Below are 17,765 nucleotides of genomic sequence, written 5' to 3'. Positions count from 1 at the left end.
ACAATTCAATCAAAAAATTAAAGTGAAAAATTATTGAAATTCAATATTACAAAAAATGATGGGAAAATTAATGATACCACATATGATATAAGCTAGGTGGCTATAACAGAGAAAGACATTGGGGGTAATCTGTGACAACAAAGTATCTACCAACTTCAAAGTTAAATTTTGTCATAGGACTACAGAACCAACTATACTCTATGGCAGTGAATGTTGAATTTTAAAGGGACAGCAAAAGAAAAAAGTGGAAGTAACAAAAATGAGAGTATTTATTAGGACGTGTGGCACCACAACAAAGGAAAAGATACAAAAGGATTGCATATAAGAAAATATTGGTATGACACTTATCAAGGATATGAAAAAAAATCATTTAAAATGGTTTGCACATATGCAGAAAAGGGCATTGGAGGGACTAGTAAGGAAAGTAGATCATATGATCTTTAACCATGCAAGAAAGGCTAGAGGAAATCCAAGACGATCAAAGAAATTATTGAAAAGGATTGCATGGTAAATAAGGTTCATACAAATTTGGTTTTTGACAATAGCACGGTGTGATCCATGTAGCCAACTACACTTTGTCGGATAAGGCTATTGTTATTGTTAAGATATTGTGAAAATTTATTAGGATTAATCATATCATGTCATATAAATCCTTATTTTTCATTATAAATAAGAGTTATTTATGCTAAAAATTGACACACAATTCCTAAATCACAACTTGATATCTAGAACTTAGAATTTTTTTCACTACGTGAACAATACCTAGCTATCCCTCAACGACTACTTCTAATGATCCTATTTGGCCTCTACTTGGCCCTGTTTGGTTCCGGTCCCTCTCTACCTCATCTCCCATGGTTGCTCCCACTTCCACTTTGTCCATGGCGTTTACCAACATGCTTCTATCCACAACTTCAATTATACCTTGTTTTAGCTGATGTCTCTTTCTTTGAGTCCTCTTCTTTCTTCTCTGAGGATGCTATCAATCATCCTCCTCTGCATGCTCAACCTAATGTTCCAACTCCAACTACAGTCATTAATCGACCACCATTACTTGTTTATCAACAAAGGACACGACATCCACAAGTGGTTCCACATACACATCTTCCAGCATCATCTCTTGTTCCAAACAACTATTCGACAACGCTCCCTACACCTGAATCTCCTTTACCCGAGTTTCTCATTACCATCCACAGCGGTATTCGATCTACTCGTAATCCTAACCCTTTATATGCATGCACTATTTCATGTCATCAATTGTCTCCTTCCTATTTTTCTTTTATTTCATTTTTGGATTTTGTTATTATTCCTAGGTCTACAGGTGAAGTTATGGCCGATTCTAGGTAGAGACAAGCAATGTTGGATGAAACAAATTCTTTACATACTAGTGGCACATAGGAGTTGGTGCCTTTGTCTCTTGACAAGTCTACAATTGGTTGTCGATGGGTGTACACGATAAAGGTTGCACCGGATGATAGTATTGACTGCTTTAAAGCACGATTGGTTGCCAATGGCTATACTCAGATCTATGGCCTTGATTATGAGGATGCTTTCTCTCTAATAGCCAAGATGACTTTTGTTTGTTTGGTTCTTTCTATGGCTGTCATTCATCATTGGCCATTGCAACTATTGGAGTATATCTTTACTCCTTTGCGTTGTATTATCTTTTATTCTTGTATTAGTTTGTTACCTATTTGTTTTTCCTTCTGTTTTTCTGTTTTGATTACCTGTTCAACAGATCAATGTATCTATAGCTTCCTTTGAAGCTATAAATAGTCAAGGTGTAATACTTTTGATTAGTTAGTGAAATTACAATTTCTTTCTCTGCAAAACTGCTTCCGCCTCTACTCTCTTCTTCTCACTCTATTCTCTCGTCACATTTCATTGTTGATTAATATGGTATCATAGAGCTCATCGATCCTCCCCATCTTTATCTCTTCCAACCCTCCTCCCTTCTTTCTCTGCCCCCCCTTTTTTTCCTTTCACTGTTGATCTCTCCCCATGGCTGACGAAGCACCATCGTCTGACTCAACTGCACCACCACACTTTCAAGCTGCCCTAGTAAAACCCTCCTCGTCTCCCTCCCTCACCTTTGCCCATACTATTTCTGAGAAACTTGACACCAAGAATTACCTTCTTTGGTGTCAAGAAGTGGAACCTGTCATCAAAGGCCATCGCCTTCATCACTTTCTGGTCAATCCTCAAATTCCTCCGAAATTTCTCACGGTTTCAGACAGAGATGCCAATCGTGTCTCTGAAGAGTATTTGGCTTGGGAACAACAAGACCAATTACTTCTTTCCTGGTTGCAATCTTCCATGTCCAAGGACATGCTCACCCGCGTCATCGGTTGCAAGTCCTCATTCCAGATTTGGGACAAGATCCATGCCTACTTCCATGCCCACACCAACGCCAGAGCAAGACAACTTCGCAGTGATCTTCGCAGCACCACCCTTGACAACCGCACCATCTCTGATTATCTCCTTCGCATCCAATCCCTGGTTGACTCTCTCACAGCCATTGGTGATTCTGTCTCCTCTAAAGAACATTTGGACATTGTTCTTGAAGGCCTACCAGAGGAATACGAGTCCACTATCTCCCTAATAAGCAGTCGCTTTGATGTTCTGTCCATCGAAGAGGTTGAAACTCTCCTTCTTGCCCATGAATCCCGCCTTGAAAAATTCAAGAAGAAGAATCTTGTCTCTGTCAATCTTCTTGAATCCTCTTCGAGCACTAACACCCCTGATCTGCAACCCCAAGCCAACCTTACCCATCAAGATTCTCAATTTTCCTCCTTCCGCGGCGGACGACAGGGTGCACGTAGTGGGCGCGGTGGCTACTCCAACCATCGCTTTGGCCGTGGCCGTGGCAGGTTTTCTGGCACACAATGTCAGGTCTGTCATCGTTATGGTCACATTGCCTCCACTTGCTATTATCGGTTTGATAGCAACTTCGTTCCCACCATACCCCTTGATAACCCCTTTCCCACCAACACCTCCACTACTCATCCCGCTTTTGGCTATAACCCCTCCCTCTTTCAATCTCAATCTGCACCTCGCCCTGCTAATTTCTCTAATGGCGTTCTGGGGCCTCGACCACCCAATCCTAACCCATCCCATGCATACCTTATCTCTCCTGGGAACCTTCACGCTTCTCCTTCAGCTTTGGCCATGTCTTCTTCCTCCCCTGGCAACAATATATGGTATCCTGACTCTGGCGCCTCCAATCATGTCACTAACGTCTCTCACAATATACAACAATACACCCCTTTTGAAGGACCCGACCAGATTGTCATTGGAAATGGCCAAGGCCTTCCCATAAACTCCTCAGGTGTTACTCATTTCTCTTCTCCTCTCAAACCTCACATTTCTCTTAGTCTTCATAATCTTCTCTATGTTCCTACTATCACCAAAAACCTGATTAGTGTGAGTCAGTTCTGTAAGGATAACTCTGTATTCTTTGAATTTCACTCAACCTTTTGTTTGGTTAAATCACAGGACACCCATGAAACTCTTCTCCTTGGAGTTGTCGGTCCTGATGGCTTATATCAGTTTCCATCTTTGCTTCTGCCAAGACAACCTCCTGCTGTTCTACCCTCTACTCATACAGTTTCTTCTAATTCTGTTTCCTATGCCACTTGGCATTCTAGATTGGGGCATGCCCATAATGATGTAATCAAAACTGTATTCAAATTGTGTAACTTTCCCATCATAAATAAAAGTGTTTCAGATTTTTGCACTTCATGTTGTCTTGGCAAATCGCACAAATTACCCTCTCAGTTATCTAAAACTGTTTATCATACTCCCTTTGAATTAATCTACAGTGATCTATGGGGCCCTGCCCCTGTTTTGTCTGATAATGGTTACCAATATTATGTTACGTTTGTTGATGCCCATACTCGGTTCACTTGGATCTTTTTACTCAAGAGCAAAGCTCACACGCTTGATGTTTTTAAACAATTTCACGCCATGGTTCAGAATCAATTCCAATTACCCATTAAGGCAATCCAAATAGATTGGGGTGGTGAATTCCACTCTTTCACATCTTACCTAGCTCAACATGGTATTCATCATCGCATCATTTGTCCCCACACTCACCACCAAAATGGTGTTGTGGAACGCAAACATCGTCACATTGTTGAATTAGGTCTTACCTTGCTGGCCCAAGCTCAACTTCCTATGTCTTTTTGGGATTATGCCTTCCTAACAAGTTTCTATCTCATCAATAGACTGCCCTCTTCTTCAATTCAGCAGGATGTCCCTTTTCGGAAACTGTTTTATCAGCTCCCTGACTACAACTTCCTTCGTGTCTTTGGTTGTTCGTGTTTTCCTCACCTTCGGCCCTACAATAAAACCAAACTTCAATTTCGCTCTCAAGAATGCATATTCTTGGGTTACTCCACTTCTCACAAGGGTTACAAGTGCCTTGCTCCATCCGGTAGAGTCTTCATTTCCAAAGATGTCATCTTCTGCGAGACTCGCTTTCCATACCCAACCTTGTTCCCAACATCCACTCCCAGTTCATCCTCATCATCCATTTCTGTACCTATTGTTATCACAAATCCTCAGGCTCCTGTCACCTTCCCCTCTCCGTCTCCAGCCTCACCAACTATTTCTCCTGACTCTTCCTCCTCTCGGCCTAGTCACACTTCTCCTAGGCCCAGTGCCTTATCCTCGGCCTCCTTACCCACTCGTGCTGAGGCTCCACCTGTCAATCTCCATCCCATGACCACTCGGGCTAAAGCGGGTATTGTCAAACCTCGACTGCAACCCACCCTTTTACTCACACATTTTGAACCCAAGAACACCAAACAAGCCCTGGCCAGTGACACCTGGCTTGCTGCCATGAAGCAGGAATATGATGCATTAATGGCTAATGGCACCTGGACCTTAGTACCTCTTCCCTCCCACAGAACAACCATTGGTTGTAAGTGGGTTTTTCGCATCAAAGAGAATCCTGATGGAACTATTCACAAACACAAAGCTCGCCTCGTTGCCAAAGGTTTTCATCAACAATTTGGGTTTGACTATACTGAGACCTTCTCTCCGGTTGTAAAGCCTGTTACCATCCGCCTTATTCTTACCCTTGCTCTCACCCATCACTGGTCCATTCAGCAGCTGGATGTCAACAATGCCTTCCTTAATGGCCACCTTGATGAAGAAGTTTACATGTCCCAGCCTCCTGGTTTTGAGTCATCTGACAAATCCCTGGTCTGCAAACTTCACAAGGCCATTTATGGTCTTAAACAAGCTCCGCGTGCTTGGTTTGAAAAACTAAAGGCCACTCTGCTTCACCTCAACTTTCAGATCAGCAAGTGTGATCCCTCTCTCTTTGTTTATTCCCATGCTGATAACATCATCTATATTCTTGTTTATGTTGATGATATCATCATCACTGGCAATAATACTACCTTCCTCAGTAATATTGTCTCTCAGCTCAATTCCGCCTTCTCCCTTAAGGACCTTGGTCGATTGGATTACTTTCTTGGCATTGAAGTCAAAACCAATTCTGATGGCTCACTCACCCTCACTCAAAGCAAATATGTTCGTGATCTTCTTAGTCGCACTGACATGGAAAACTCCAAACCTATCTCTTCACCCATGGTCTCTGGATGCAAACTTTCAAAGTCTGGTTCTGACAAATTTCTATATGTGTCTTTATACAGATCTGTGGTTGGTGCCTTACAGTATGCAACAATAACTCGGCCTGAAATTAGTTTTTCGGTCAACAAGGTGTGTCAGTTCATGTCTAATCCCTTGGAGCAACATTGGTCTGCTGTCAAACGCATTCTTCGCTACTTAAAGGGAACCATCTCCTTGGGTCTCCATCTCCAACCCGCTCCTCCTAACTCTCCCTTGTCCATTCATGCCTACTGTGATGCTGATTGGGCCTCTGACCCTGATGATCGTCGCTCCACCTCTGGTGCCGCCATCTTCATTGGACCCAATCTCATCTCTTGGTGGTCCAAGAAACAAACTGTTGTTGCCCGCTCCAGCACTGAAGCTGAATACCGCAGCCTTGCTCTTGCCCCTGCTGAAGTTATGTGGATTCAAACCTTACTCACTGAATTACATGTCTCTCATCATTCGCCTATCATCTACTGTGATAACATGAGCACTGTTGCTCTTGCGCATAATCCTGTCCTCCATGCTCGCACCAAACATATGAAACTGGATCTCTTCTTCGTTCGGGAAAAAGTAGCTGCCAATCTTCTTCGTGTGGTTCATGTTCCGGCCATTGATCAGTATGCTGATATTCTCACCAAGTCCTTATCTCCTTCTCGGTTTTGTGAGCTTCGGTCCAAGCTCAAGTTGGCTGATTCGTTGTCTCACCCTACTTGACCTTGCGGGGGGCTATTGGAGTATATCTTTACTCCTTTGCGTTGTATTATCTTTTATTCTTGTATTAGTTTGTTACCTATTTGTTTTTCCTTCTGTTTTTCTGTTTTGATTACCTGTTCAACAGGTCAATGTATCTATAGCTTCCTTTGAAGCTATAAATAGTCAAGGTGTAATACTTTTGATTAGTTAGTGAAATTACAATTTCTTTCTCTGCAAAACTGCTTCCGCCTCTACTCTCTTCTTCTCATTCTATTCTCTCGTCACATTTCATTGTTGATTAATAGCAACATATGAATATTTAAAATGATTTGCACGAAGAGGTTTATATGGACCAACTCCCTACTTTACTACTTCTAGTGACTCTCACCTTGTATGTCGCCTCATTTGTTCTATTTATGGCCTAAAGCAATCTCCTCGTGCCTAGTTTGATCATTTCAGCTTGGCATTAATTGAGTTCGGTATGAATCAGTGTGAGGTTGACCACTCTATTTTTACTTCCTTCACTCCTCATCTGATCCTTGCACTTATTTAGTGATATATGTTGATGACATTATCATTACTTGTAATGACACCAATGGTATTTATCAACTCAAATCACACTTTCAGAGCTAATTTTAGATGAAAGACCTAGGTCCTCTAAAATATTTTTTGGAAATCGAGGTTACTTATTGAGTCTGGTATAGTTGATTGTCATTCCAATGACACTCCGATGGACCTCAACATCATGCTTTTTTCGGATCAGGGGGAGCCATTGAATGACCTGAAAAGATATTGTAGACTCATTGGCAAACTCAATTATCTAATTGTCACCAGGCTAGACATTGCATTCCTAGTATGGTAAGCCAATTTATCAACAATCCTTGTGATAGAGATTTGACAGCAATCATAAGGATCCTCAAATATATCAAGAAGGTGTTGAGTTGTGGACTTCTATATGGGGGCAAAGACAATTCCAAAATTGTGTGTTACTCTGATGCTAATTGGGCAAGATCACCATTAGATAGAAGGTCTACCTCTGGCTATTGTGTTATGATCGGAGATAACTTGATTTCATGAAGAAGCAAGAAGCAAAATACAGTTGTTAGATCCGGTGTGGAAACAGAATATCATGTTATGGCAACAACTACAAGCAAAATTACATGGCTACAACAACTACTCAAGCAACTCCAAATTGGAGAGACTCAGGGAACTAAACTCCAATTCAATCTTCCACGAGCAGACTAAGAACATAGAAATAGATTGTCATTTTGTAAGAGAGAAAGTGTTCTCAAGAGAAATCATATTTGAGTTCGTCCACTCTAATAACCAATTAGTAGATGTGTTCACAAAATCACTTAAAGGGCCTCGATTTGATTACATTTGTAACAAGCTTGGTGCATATGATATAACTTGAGGGGGAGTGTTAAGAAATTGTAAAGATTTATTAGAGTTAATCATATCTTAACTAATCATATCATATCATATCATATAAATCCTTATTTTTCATTATACATAAGAGTTATGTGTGCTGAAGATTGACACACAATTCTTAAATCACAACGGTTATAATTTAGAAGAAAAGAAAGGGGAAAAAAGTTGGAAAATGTAAAGCTTCACCTGTCATATATAATAACTGTGTCAGCCGTTGTAAGGTTTATCCCCAATCCCCCAGCTCTAGTAGAAAGAAGAAAACAAAATCTTGAAGAATTTTTAACATTAAAACGATCTATCCGTATTTGTCTTTCAGCTCCTCCAACCTTCCCATCTATCCTTTCATACTGCCAATGCTAATGTTTAAAAGATATGAAAGAAAATCAATATCACACAAAAATTCATCTGTGTAGATTTTGAATAAACCAAAGGAATTTACATAATAATAGTTGTTTCACTTACTTGGGTAGCTTGGATACATTGTAACTTAGGAAGTAGACTGGATTAATTATTTATCTCTTATAAATTGCATCTATATTTAATAGGTTTGCAACCATCATGTATGTAAATTTCTTGAGGCTAAGTGCATTTTATTTTTCACTCAAACAATCTCTAAAATATAATCTCCTTTGATATCAAGTCATAGCATGTTGTCATATGACTGACTACCTTGTAAGAACAGTAATCTTCAAGCAAATCCAGCATGCTCTGAAATTGGGAATATATGAGGACTCTATGTCGTTGCTCTTTAAGCTTCACCATCATCTTGTCCAACAACTGTAGCTTCCCTGATGATTCAAGCAATTGCCTATCAAATGGAAATGGAAAGGAAAATTATAGTAACTTAATCATAATATTAACCAACAAAAGTAGTTAATATTATTAATTTATTATCCAAATTATACTACTGTTAGAATATATTAGAATATCAAATACTTGTGTGAGAAAATAATGACTTTAAACATAACAATACTAAATACTTCATTTTGGTAACAGAAGTTCACAATCTTCAATTTCATATAAAAACAGAAAAGGATTTAGCACTAAATAAGCTAAAAAAGCAATGTTTCAATTTCAGACATAAGAGCTTACTTGTATGATTCTTTTGCATCGTTAACATCCGGTTGAACTCCCTGTAACATATAGGGATGACAACAGAGCTTACGCAGTTCCATAACAACATTGATAAGAGAAATCTGATTCAAAAACATACCAAACACGTAAGAACAATACTATTGAGTATTGACATGTTTTATCTTTTTTCTTATATGAATCTAAGGTTAAGAATAGAACACAAAAAAGTTCAGTCCACCAAAGCATGACTCTTACTTGTGCACCACCTTGGCGAGTTAATATCTGATAATTACGGGTTAAAATTGCCTTGTAGTATTCTTTTTGTTTGCTGCATAATTCAACACGTAAAATAAGTTCCTTTTTTGGAGGTAGTTCTGTCATGACATCTTTCTTCATTCCTGCAGGGGCGTAAAAAATTAAAATCCACATTTTAGCTATTCATCTTTTATAAACAAATTACTGCCTAATAAGTATATTATCCTAACTGTAAAATAATGTAGCCTCTGAGAAGCTGTCTTCTAGAATGCAAAAATTACACCAACCAAATCAAATTTTTAGAATTTATGGTAACTCCTGAACTTCATTTGGGAAAGGGAAGCCGAACTATATTAGTATCCCTTTATTAATTCAACGTCAATTTCTTTCTTCAATAGAAGTCAAGATCTCATACAAACTTATTGTGCCGATTTAAATATAGATCATTCCAACAACTTCCAGCAAATCATTATATCACTAGTTGATATATTGATCTACTGGTACAATGAGACCTACAACTTGTGCTAGGATCTACCGCTTCTCACGAAAGGGATCACAGGGACCAAAATTTCAACAAGATAAGGTTATTTGAGAGTCCACAGAATCAGAGAGGATAACCAACAATTTGCAATATGATCAAGTCCTGAACAAACAATCAATCACTTTATTAACATTGACTAAGATGTTTGATGTTATATATTCTCCCAAAGTAATAAAGGGTGATATAGATATGATAAACAAAAAGATTTATTTTCTTTCTCAATTATACTTAAAGATCTGATAAACTAGACAAATTGCTACCATTATGAAATCCGATAATCACCACTAGCAAGAAAAACAGGTTCCCCGTCATCCATGCAAGGAACACAAAATAAGGCAACATAAAATTAACATAGGGAATAAGCTCAATCAATATATAGCAAATCCTAAGCCTAGGCAGTAATCCTCACATTCAAATTAGGTGGAATATGCAACTAATTGAAGAATAAGATAGATGTATACTTCTAAGGAGATGTGGAGCCAACATTGTATGCAATCTTGATATTTGCTCTTCTCGATTAATATCCTTAAACTCTTTCTGGAACTCCTCTAAACTTCCAAACTACCAAAACCAAAAAAGAATCCATAAGATACTCTTGACCTTCATGAATATATTATATAACTTAACAATCAGACATTCTCTTAAAATGCAAGTCCCAATACCTACCTTTCCAGCATCGAGGAAGTGCATCAGCATAAAAAGTTCATCCAATTTGTTCTGAAATGCATCAAACAAGTTGTCAAGTAAGTTCAAACTTCCAATAAAAAAATTCAACACATGTAACCAGGATATATAAATCAACAATCTACTAGACAAGTCACCATAAGCAACTTTCACTAAAACTAGAAAAATCTAGCCATGTACATTAGATAAAAGTTGCTGATCCAGAACAAGAACAGAAATCAAAAGCTCTACATAAAGAGCAATAGTTTCAATATACTATTTATGTAAAAGATGAAAAAAAAAAAAAAACCTGTTAATACATAATTATGGAACAGAACCTAGTATGCAGAAACACAATATCTAGCCATCATACATATAGAGATTCATTGCTAATGTAAAGTAGTGTAATTATGTTGTGTTACACGTGAAAGAAAAATGAGAGAAAAGAGTATTTTAATTCAAAAACAAAAGGCTTGAAGCCTAAAGTTGGCGTAGGAACAGACTAAACAAGATGGATACAAGTATGTGAATTATTCTAGAGCAGTTCCCCTGACTCTACTTTCATTTCCAAGAGTACCCTTGACTCCCCTCTGCCACTTTTTATAAGACTAGTAACTTCCTCTAACAAAGTAACAACCTCTCCAATGACTTCTAATTTACTTTATTTACAATTGAGCTTGATTAGCCCCAGGTTCATCCCCCCCCCCCCCAAAAAAAAAAAAGTTTTCACCTTGTCCTCAAGGTGAAAATCAGGAAAAGCTGTGAAGTGTGGGATTCTAGTGTAAGGTTTACAAGGCTCTCCAGTTGCAGCAGTTACCTTTTGAGGTATAATTCCCCGGGTTCTTATCAATTGGTATCAAAGTTTTCACTGTGTCTCGGGTCGGCTATAAATGAGAGGCACAGGTGGTTATTCCGACATTGGAATGTCCAACTGAAACTAGTCAAAAAGGGCAAGTCCACAACCAGACTGTGTGGGAACTTGGCATAGTGAGATATTAGGATCCAAGTGCAAGGCATAAAACTTGATTCCCTCATCGGAAGTATGGATGTGTGGTTTATAAGGCCTTGTTCTCTCCAACTAAAAATGGATAGCTTTTGTGATGTGGTTCTCCCAAGGATCTTATCAAAGCTTTATTTGACAAAATTGAATTCTAAATTAACTTCACTATTCAATTGTTAACTAATAATTGGTCTGAATCTCTATGCGCATCTTACGATAAAAAATCTCACCTCTTGATAGCTCTACCTTCTCATAGACTTAATAATAGAGGGGGCAGATGGATGAATTCAATATATTTTGTTTAGGATTAAAACAGAAGGATTTAAAAAATCGATTTATATCCATTAAAATCTTATTTAAAAAATTCCATACATCCATGATCCATTTAATAAAACCCATCTAATTCATCCATTAACAATTTTTTATGGATGAATGATCTTTCTTAACAAACCAAATCATGAAACCCGAAAAACAAACCAAACACATTCAAATTAACCAATCTTAAAACATTTTAAGACACAAGCAGTAAATCATTTATGGCATAATTTTAAATAAACCTGAAGAGGAGTTCCTGTCAAAAGCACACGATGTTTGCTGGAATATTGCTGCAATGAAGAAAACAATTTAGAATCCTTGTTTTTAAGACGATGACCTTCATCTACTATCTGCACGTAGATATAGATGTCCAGTTGTCAGCATTATGCACAAAAGCAAAAATGAGAATGAAATTAGGTAGTAAGCAATAGAGGCATGCGGCAATTTTATTTTTATGGTTCAAGTACTTAATTGATGAGTAGAAGTTTACCATGCACTCCCACTTTATAGGTTTCAATGATGATGTATCAGAATTTATCATCTCATATGATGTCAAAAGTACATCAAACTTTATTCTTTCTTGTTTGCTTTCGTCAACTATCTGTCTAGATTTCTTGTTCTTGATCCTCTTTTGATTCTTTGGAAAGTAAAACTCGTGCTCTCTAATAAAAGCACGACCTTTGGCAGATCCAAAATACATAACCTACAAAAACCAACATCCAGCTAGAAGAGTAAATACATAAAAGGAAATACAACTAAGGAATCCTATATACATACAACATTCATTTGAGGTGCCCAAGTTGCAAATTCCCGTTCCCAGTTTCGCAATGTTGAAAGTGGAGCAACCACCAGATGTGGAGAAACATTCTCTTCAAAAAGGGATGCAAGGAAAGCAATACTCTGAATGGTTTTTCCTGAAGGAAAAAAACTCAGCCACTAAGGTAACACTACTTCTTGAAACTCCAAATTAAGAAGGGACGGGAAACGATATTAGAGATGGGAATAGAAAGAGAAACAGAGACTAAGTACCAAGTCCCATTTCATCAGCAAGTATAACATGAGTTTGTTTGGACCAAGAGAATCTTAAGAAGTTCAATCCTTCAAGTTGATATGAATGCAGTGTACCTTCATATATATGAATATGAAATCAGGTGATCACAAGATCATCCAAATATGATAAAATTAATATGAAGCATAACTTTTCGGAAGAATAGATCAGTCAAAATACATACCCCCTGTAAGAAATTGAGGGCTATGTTCATACTGTTGAAATTCTTTCTTCTGCGTATTCAATTTAGCACCATCCTTAACACTTCCTTTTTTCTTGCTAGAGAAAATTTTCCTTGATCTAGACTGAAATGTATTGTATCTTTCTATTTCTGTTTGAAATGCAGAGACATCTGTCTCAAGCTCCCAGTAGCATTCATCGTATGGAAGCTCTTTCCACTTCACAAGATATTCCTTCTTATCTTCGTGACCCCTGTACCATTTAAGCAAAACATATTACATGAATTTGTCAACTTTTTCAGAGAAAAAATAGCATAAAATAATTCTGAAAACTTTCACAGCCATTATAGTTCAGTTCATTGTCACCATTTTCTCACGAGTCAATGACAAACATATGATGATGATAGCATTACAGAAAGGAGGAAGACTAAATTATGATTCATCAAAACATAAGAGGTGGAAGACTAGAGGAAAAACTTGGTACGGAAATAATGACAAGGAAACAAAACCTTCTGCATGGAAATCTTAACCACGACTCATAACAAGACCTAAAACTATCCATCCCCTAGCAGCAGTTTTCTAGTAATCAGCATCGCAAGCTCACTTCTTATGTCAACAATCAGTGAACAAAAAGTCAAGAACTATAGTTTGAACCAAACCAAACAACCACACTCCAGCAAGTACTCCTGTAACAGTCTGGAATGAATAAATTTTAACTCGATCTAATGTTCAAAATATGCCAATAATTAGGAACATAATCATCTCATAATCCTTTTCAAATGAGGGAGGTGGAAAATAATGTTTCTTATAGATGAACCTGCATGCAAGTATTCGATCAACCGTAGTCCATTCAGGCCGAATGGCTACAAAATCTTCATTAGGTATATCGGCTGAGGTCATATTACGATGGAAATTGTTTACTTTGGCCTTTAGACCTGGATGATCCTTGAAAGCTTTCAGAAACTCTTCCTCAGGCACCCTAAAACAGAAATTGTAGCTGGTAAACAGATAAGATAATAACGACAGTGATAAATAAATTCAGAGCAAATAAAAGCCTAACATACCATTTTTGAAAGAGAAAATTAAAAACATAATATTCTTAAAAACATAATATTCAAAACTAACAATTGTCGTGATACAATAAAAGATGGAGCAAAAGTCAATCTGGAATAGAAAGTTATGTATAATTCACAAGACACCATTGGAAGCTGGAGCATTACAAAAATAATAGATGACTTTCAATAAATATACCATGTGCAGTGCAAATATGATAGTCCCTTCCACTTAACAAGATATTGTTTGACAAAATTTTGCTTTGAATCCAATTTTGTGGCATCACTTTCACCAGCTACGGTGGATCGCATCTCACAGTCTAATATCTTATCAATATCATTCAGTGGGCTAACCTGCAAAAAAAAAAAAAAAAAAAAAAGAAGAGAGATATTATAAGTATAATCATAAACTTAAAGGCGTCACTCAAGCAGAATATATGTTAAAAGTATTAAAAACTTACACACTCAGGGCACCTCCAATTGTCTCGAAAGGGGCTCTTAAGTGGTGAGAGTATACAGCTCGGATGGAAAGAATAGGTGCATGTTTCACAGCTCAGAAGATTTCCACTTTCTCCACAAGCTTGACATGAATTGTCTTTCTATTATAGGGAAGAAATACAAACATCAAAACAAGAGATGAAAAAGAAAACAAGTTGAAATATTTACTTATTTCAAGCTACAATATCAAATAAGCTCATATGAATTTGATAACTAAAGCCAGATAGCATGCTATAATACCAAAGCTGCAAACACAATTTAGGAAAAATAAGTATGACAAAGAAAAAAGCAAGACTTAAATTAAATGATAATTGTTAACACAAAAAGGGAATAAACTCAATAAAGTAACTTACTGTTTCACTTCTAACAATTTTCTCAATTTTTTCTTGAGGCTTCTTACGTTTTCTAGGCAAAACATCTGAATCATCATCTGACTCATCAATAGTATAAAGTGGTCTGTGTTTTGATCTTGCTCGAAGCCCAAATGAGCTGCTCATTTTCTGCAAAAAAGAAAGAATTATCGCATAAGCAAGAAGAAATAACACCATATAAATTCTAAATATCAACCAAAACTGTCCATCGAACTTCTTCCAAGAAAAAAAAAATATCATGGTGAACACGGGTACAAGCCTAGAAAGTTAACTATCATATAAGCTTATAATCTGAAACAAAGGGATCAAAATCACAGAGACACAAGTCCAGTGATAAAATAATTACCCTGTAGTATTTTTTTTCTCACAAAAAAAAAAACTTAAATAGATAAACCAAATGCAACATTTATAAACTGAATAAATAAATATGCTTGAGTCCTTGGCACTCCCTAAATGAGTCCTAGGAATGACAGTAATGCCAGTGACAGATTTTGAGAGGAATGACCAAAGTTTACAGAAATAAAATTGTACAGTTCTTGGACAAGAAAAATGTGGTTAAAGAATAAGTTCAATCTAGTGAAAACCCAGATTCAAAATTTATGTTTTAATGTATTGCTTTACAATGATTCATTGAGGTGTAGAATAATTGTGCATGAATCTTCAGAAATCTCCCAAGACACCAAAATGACAAACAAGAACTCACTTTGCTGTTAATTCCTAGAATTCCAAATCAAACATTGTTTTTAAAACATAAAATTTGCATTTTTACACCAACTTTGGTCTCATTCATACCTATATTGTATGCATTTTTATAAATAGATATGCAAATCATATGGCTGAGATCAAGCAAGAAGAACAAGGGGGAAATATAAAGAAGCACTAAGTGAATTTAAGCCAACCTGGTGAGAAAGTGGAGAACAGGTAGAGAATTTCAAGGGATGGAAAAATGATGAATGACAATATTTTGCTGATTTAAATTGTAACATTTGGAATTATTATAATTTAAATTTACCACTAATTTTTATTTATATATATATTATATATATACCTATTATTTTAAATACTTTATTTAATATAACTTTCCACACCCAATACTAGACTTTAAGTTCCCTCGGCAACACATCATATCTTACCAAATAGCTACTTGAACCCGTATCTTTGCAAAAATCTTGAGTAATAATCATTTTGCTGAAAAAATTACTAGCAAGTTTTCCAGCTTTCCAAAATCATCTCCAAATAGAGTTCTGAAATTATTCCATTTCCCTTCAAAAATAAGATTATAATCCATTTCTTCTCAATAATGCGAGTGAATATGGAGGAAAACTATAATGATAGGTCTTTAGGATATCCAATCAAATAAACAGCATAGAAGCAGACATATAATTAATTCAACAATTTCATATCATATCTAGGTCAATAATCAGGGTCAGTCCATGAATGGGGAGTTTCTAAACTTCCTAACAGGGAAAATAAGCTCTTCATTCTCGTAAAATAAACAATGTGAGAATGCCTAAGAGGAAATACGCAAATAAGTGGACTAAAAAGTCAACCATGAAAACAAACACACATTACCAATTACACACAAGAGATAAATACACAATTAGATACGCATGCTACGGCATACTCTTCACAAAGTAAACAACAAATCAACACTTGAACTTCTTCGTTTCAATTTCAAATAAATCCTAGCAACAAAAAACTTAAAACAAAACAGTAAATACACAATTGGAGATGTATATACAGCATCCTCTACATAATCGTAAACAACAAAGCATTACAAAAACTTCTCCATTGTAATTCCAGATAAAACCTAGCAACAAAACAGTTTACGCAAACAACGGTACACCACCACGTGCATTCATACAATCACAGAAAATCAAATAAAACAGTTACAAAACAGTACTAAAAACTACTCAAAGCAAACAAAATCCCCTTAGACCACGCAAAACGCAAGGATCCATATAAAACGACGAAATAACTAAGCAGAAAAGTAAAAATGACGCATCCATAACACCATCACGGTGCCGATTGGAGGAATCTTGGCGAACAAGCATTATATCCGAAGCACGCTACTTCGAGCTACTTCGAGATTCCAGTTTCGCCGAAGCAAACGAGAAAGAAACCCTAGAACGTAATCAGAACGCATGCATAGCTTTCGATATGGCGTTTTCATAAAGACAGAAAAGTTTATATAGCGGCAACAGCAGTGTTGTTGAAAGCAACAAAAAGAAACTAAGCGGATTTGAGAGAGAAAAGAAGGAAATGTACCGAGAGCAAGAATGATGCGATGAGAAAGTGCGGGAGCTTCAGATTTGAAAATGGTTCGGAAAGAGAGATGGCAAGAAGCAAAGCAAGTCTACTATGGTCGCTGAGGAGCAGAAATTTAGTAGTAGAACAGTGAAAATATTAAACAGCTGCGGAAATGATGTGACGGCCCAAACAACTATTTAGCTCTAATATATATATATATGCTTCATAAAAATTATATTATGTTATTTTTTAGTGAATTCTTAAGGAAAATAATATGAGTCAGCCCTATTTTTAAGTACTAACCGTCAATTTTTCGAATTTTAAAATAAAATAATATTATTTTAAATAGTTATCATGAAATTTTCGTGTGACTGAGACATATTTATCATCAGAAACCAGCGTACATACACGTTTAACTTTTTTATTGGTCCACGCTAGTCTATGGAAAAGTTTTGAAAAAATTAATGTATTTTTTACCATTTTCTTTTTAAATCATTTTAATTAAATATACATTTAATTTTTAAAGAGATAAATTTTCATATTATATTGAAAGTTGAACATATGCATTATTATTATTATTATTATTATTATTATTATTATTATTATACTTGAAATATCATTTAGAACAAGAACATCTGTAGTCAAATAAAAATACATAAAACAAGAAAATGAAGGTAGAAAACGTATTTTATTACCAGCAAGTTTTCACGGGGCTTGTTTAATTAAGTCTCGCAAATTATTTATCATTAAAAGATTTATTTTTTGATTAATAC

The 17,765-nt window shown here is 36.4% G+C and overlaps 1 protein-coding gene across 2 annotated transcripts in view; it reads right to left on the bottom strand.

The window, feature by feature from the left end:
• Window positions 1–17,155, bottom strand: part of LOC109793281 (CHD3-type chromatin-remodeling factor PICKLE) — a 31,233-nt gene extending 14,078 nt beyond the window's left edge. Inside the window, exons 1-15 of one of the 2 annotated variants that reach the window (XM_083063418.1) lie at window positions 17,011–17,155; window positions 14,335–14,871; window positions 14,073–14,227; window positions 13,639–13,800; window positions 12,827–13,074; window positions 12,624–12,719; window positions 12,372–12,508; window positions 12,085–12,297; window positions 11,837–11,944; window positions 10,283–10,333; window positions 10,078–10,177; window positions 9,076–9,218; window positions 8,839–8,942; window positions 8,416–8,554; window positions 7,933–8,102 (exon numbers count right to left, since the gene is read on the bottom strand). In XM_083063418.1, coding sequence (XP_082919544.1) covers window positions 7,933–8,102; window positions 8,416–8,554; window positions 8,839–8,942; window positions 9,076–9,218; window positions 10,078–10,177; window positions 10,283–10,333; window positions 11,837–11,944; window positions 12,085–12,297; window positions 12,372–12,508; window positions 12,624–12,719; window positions 12,827–13,074; window positions 13,639–13,800; window positions 14,073–14,185 — 1,784 coding nt within the window. In that variant the 5' untranslated portion in view covers window positions 14,186–14,227; window positions 14,335–14,871; window positions 17,011–17,155. Of the gene's footprint in view, window positions 1–7,932; window positions 8,103–8,415; window positions 8,555–8,838; window positions 8,943–9,075; window positions 9,219–10,077; window positions 10,178–10,282; window positions 10,334–11,836; window positions 11,945–12,084; window positions 12,298–12,371; window positions 12,509–12,623; window positions 12,720–12,826; window positions 13,075–13,638; window positions 13,801–14,072; window positions 14,228–14,334; window positions 14,908–17,010 lie in introns of those variants that run through there. The other variant, XM_083063419.1, reaches the window with a different exon arrangement.
• Window positions 17,156–17,765: the final 610 nt, after the last annotated feature.

This window comes from Cajanus cajan, chromosome 9, assembly GCF_000230855.2.
Source record: "Cajanus cajan strain Asha chromosome 9, NIPB_CcT2T_4, whole genome shotgun sequence".
NCBI classification, from domain to species: Eukaryota; Viridiplantae; Streptophyta; class Magnoliopsida; order Fabales; family Fabaceae; genus Cajanus; species Cajanus cajan.
Note: the sequence above shows the minus strand (reverse complement) of the source record. Positions and strands in the feature narration are given on the sequence as shown.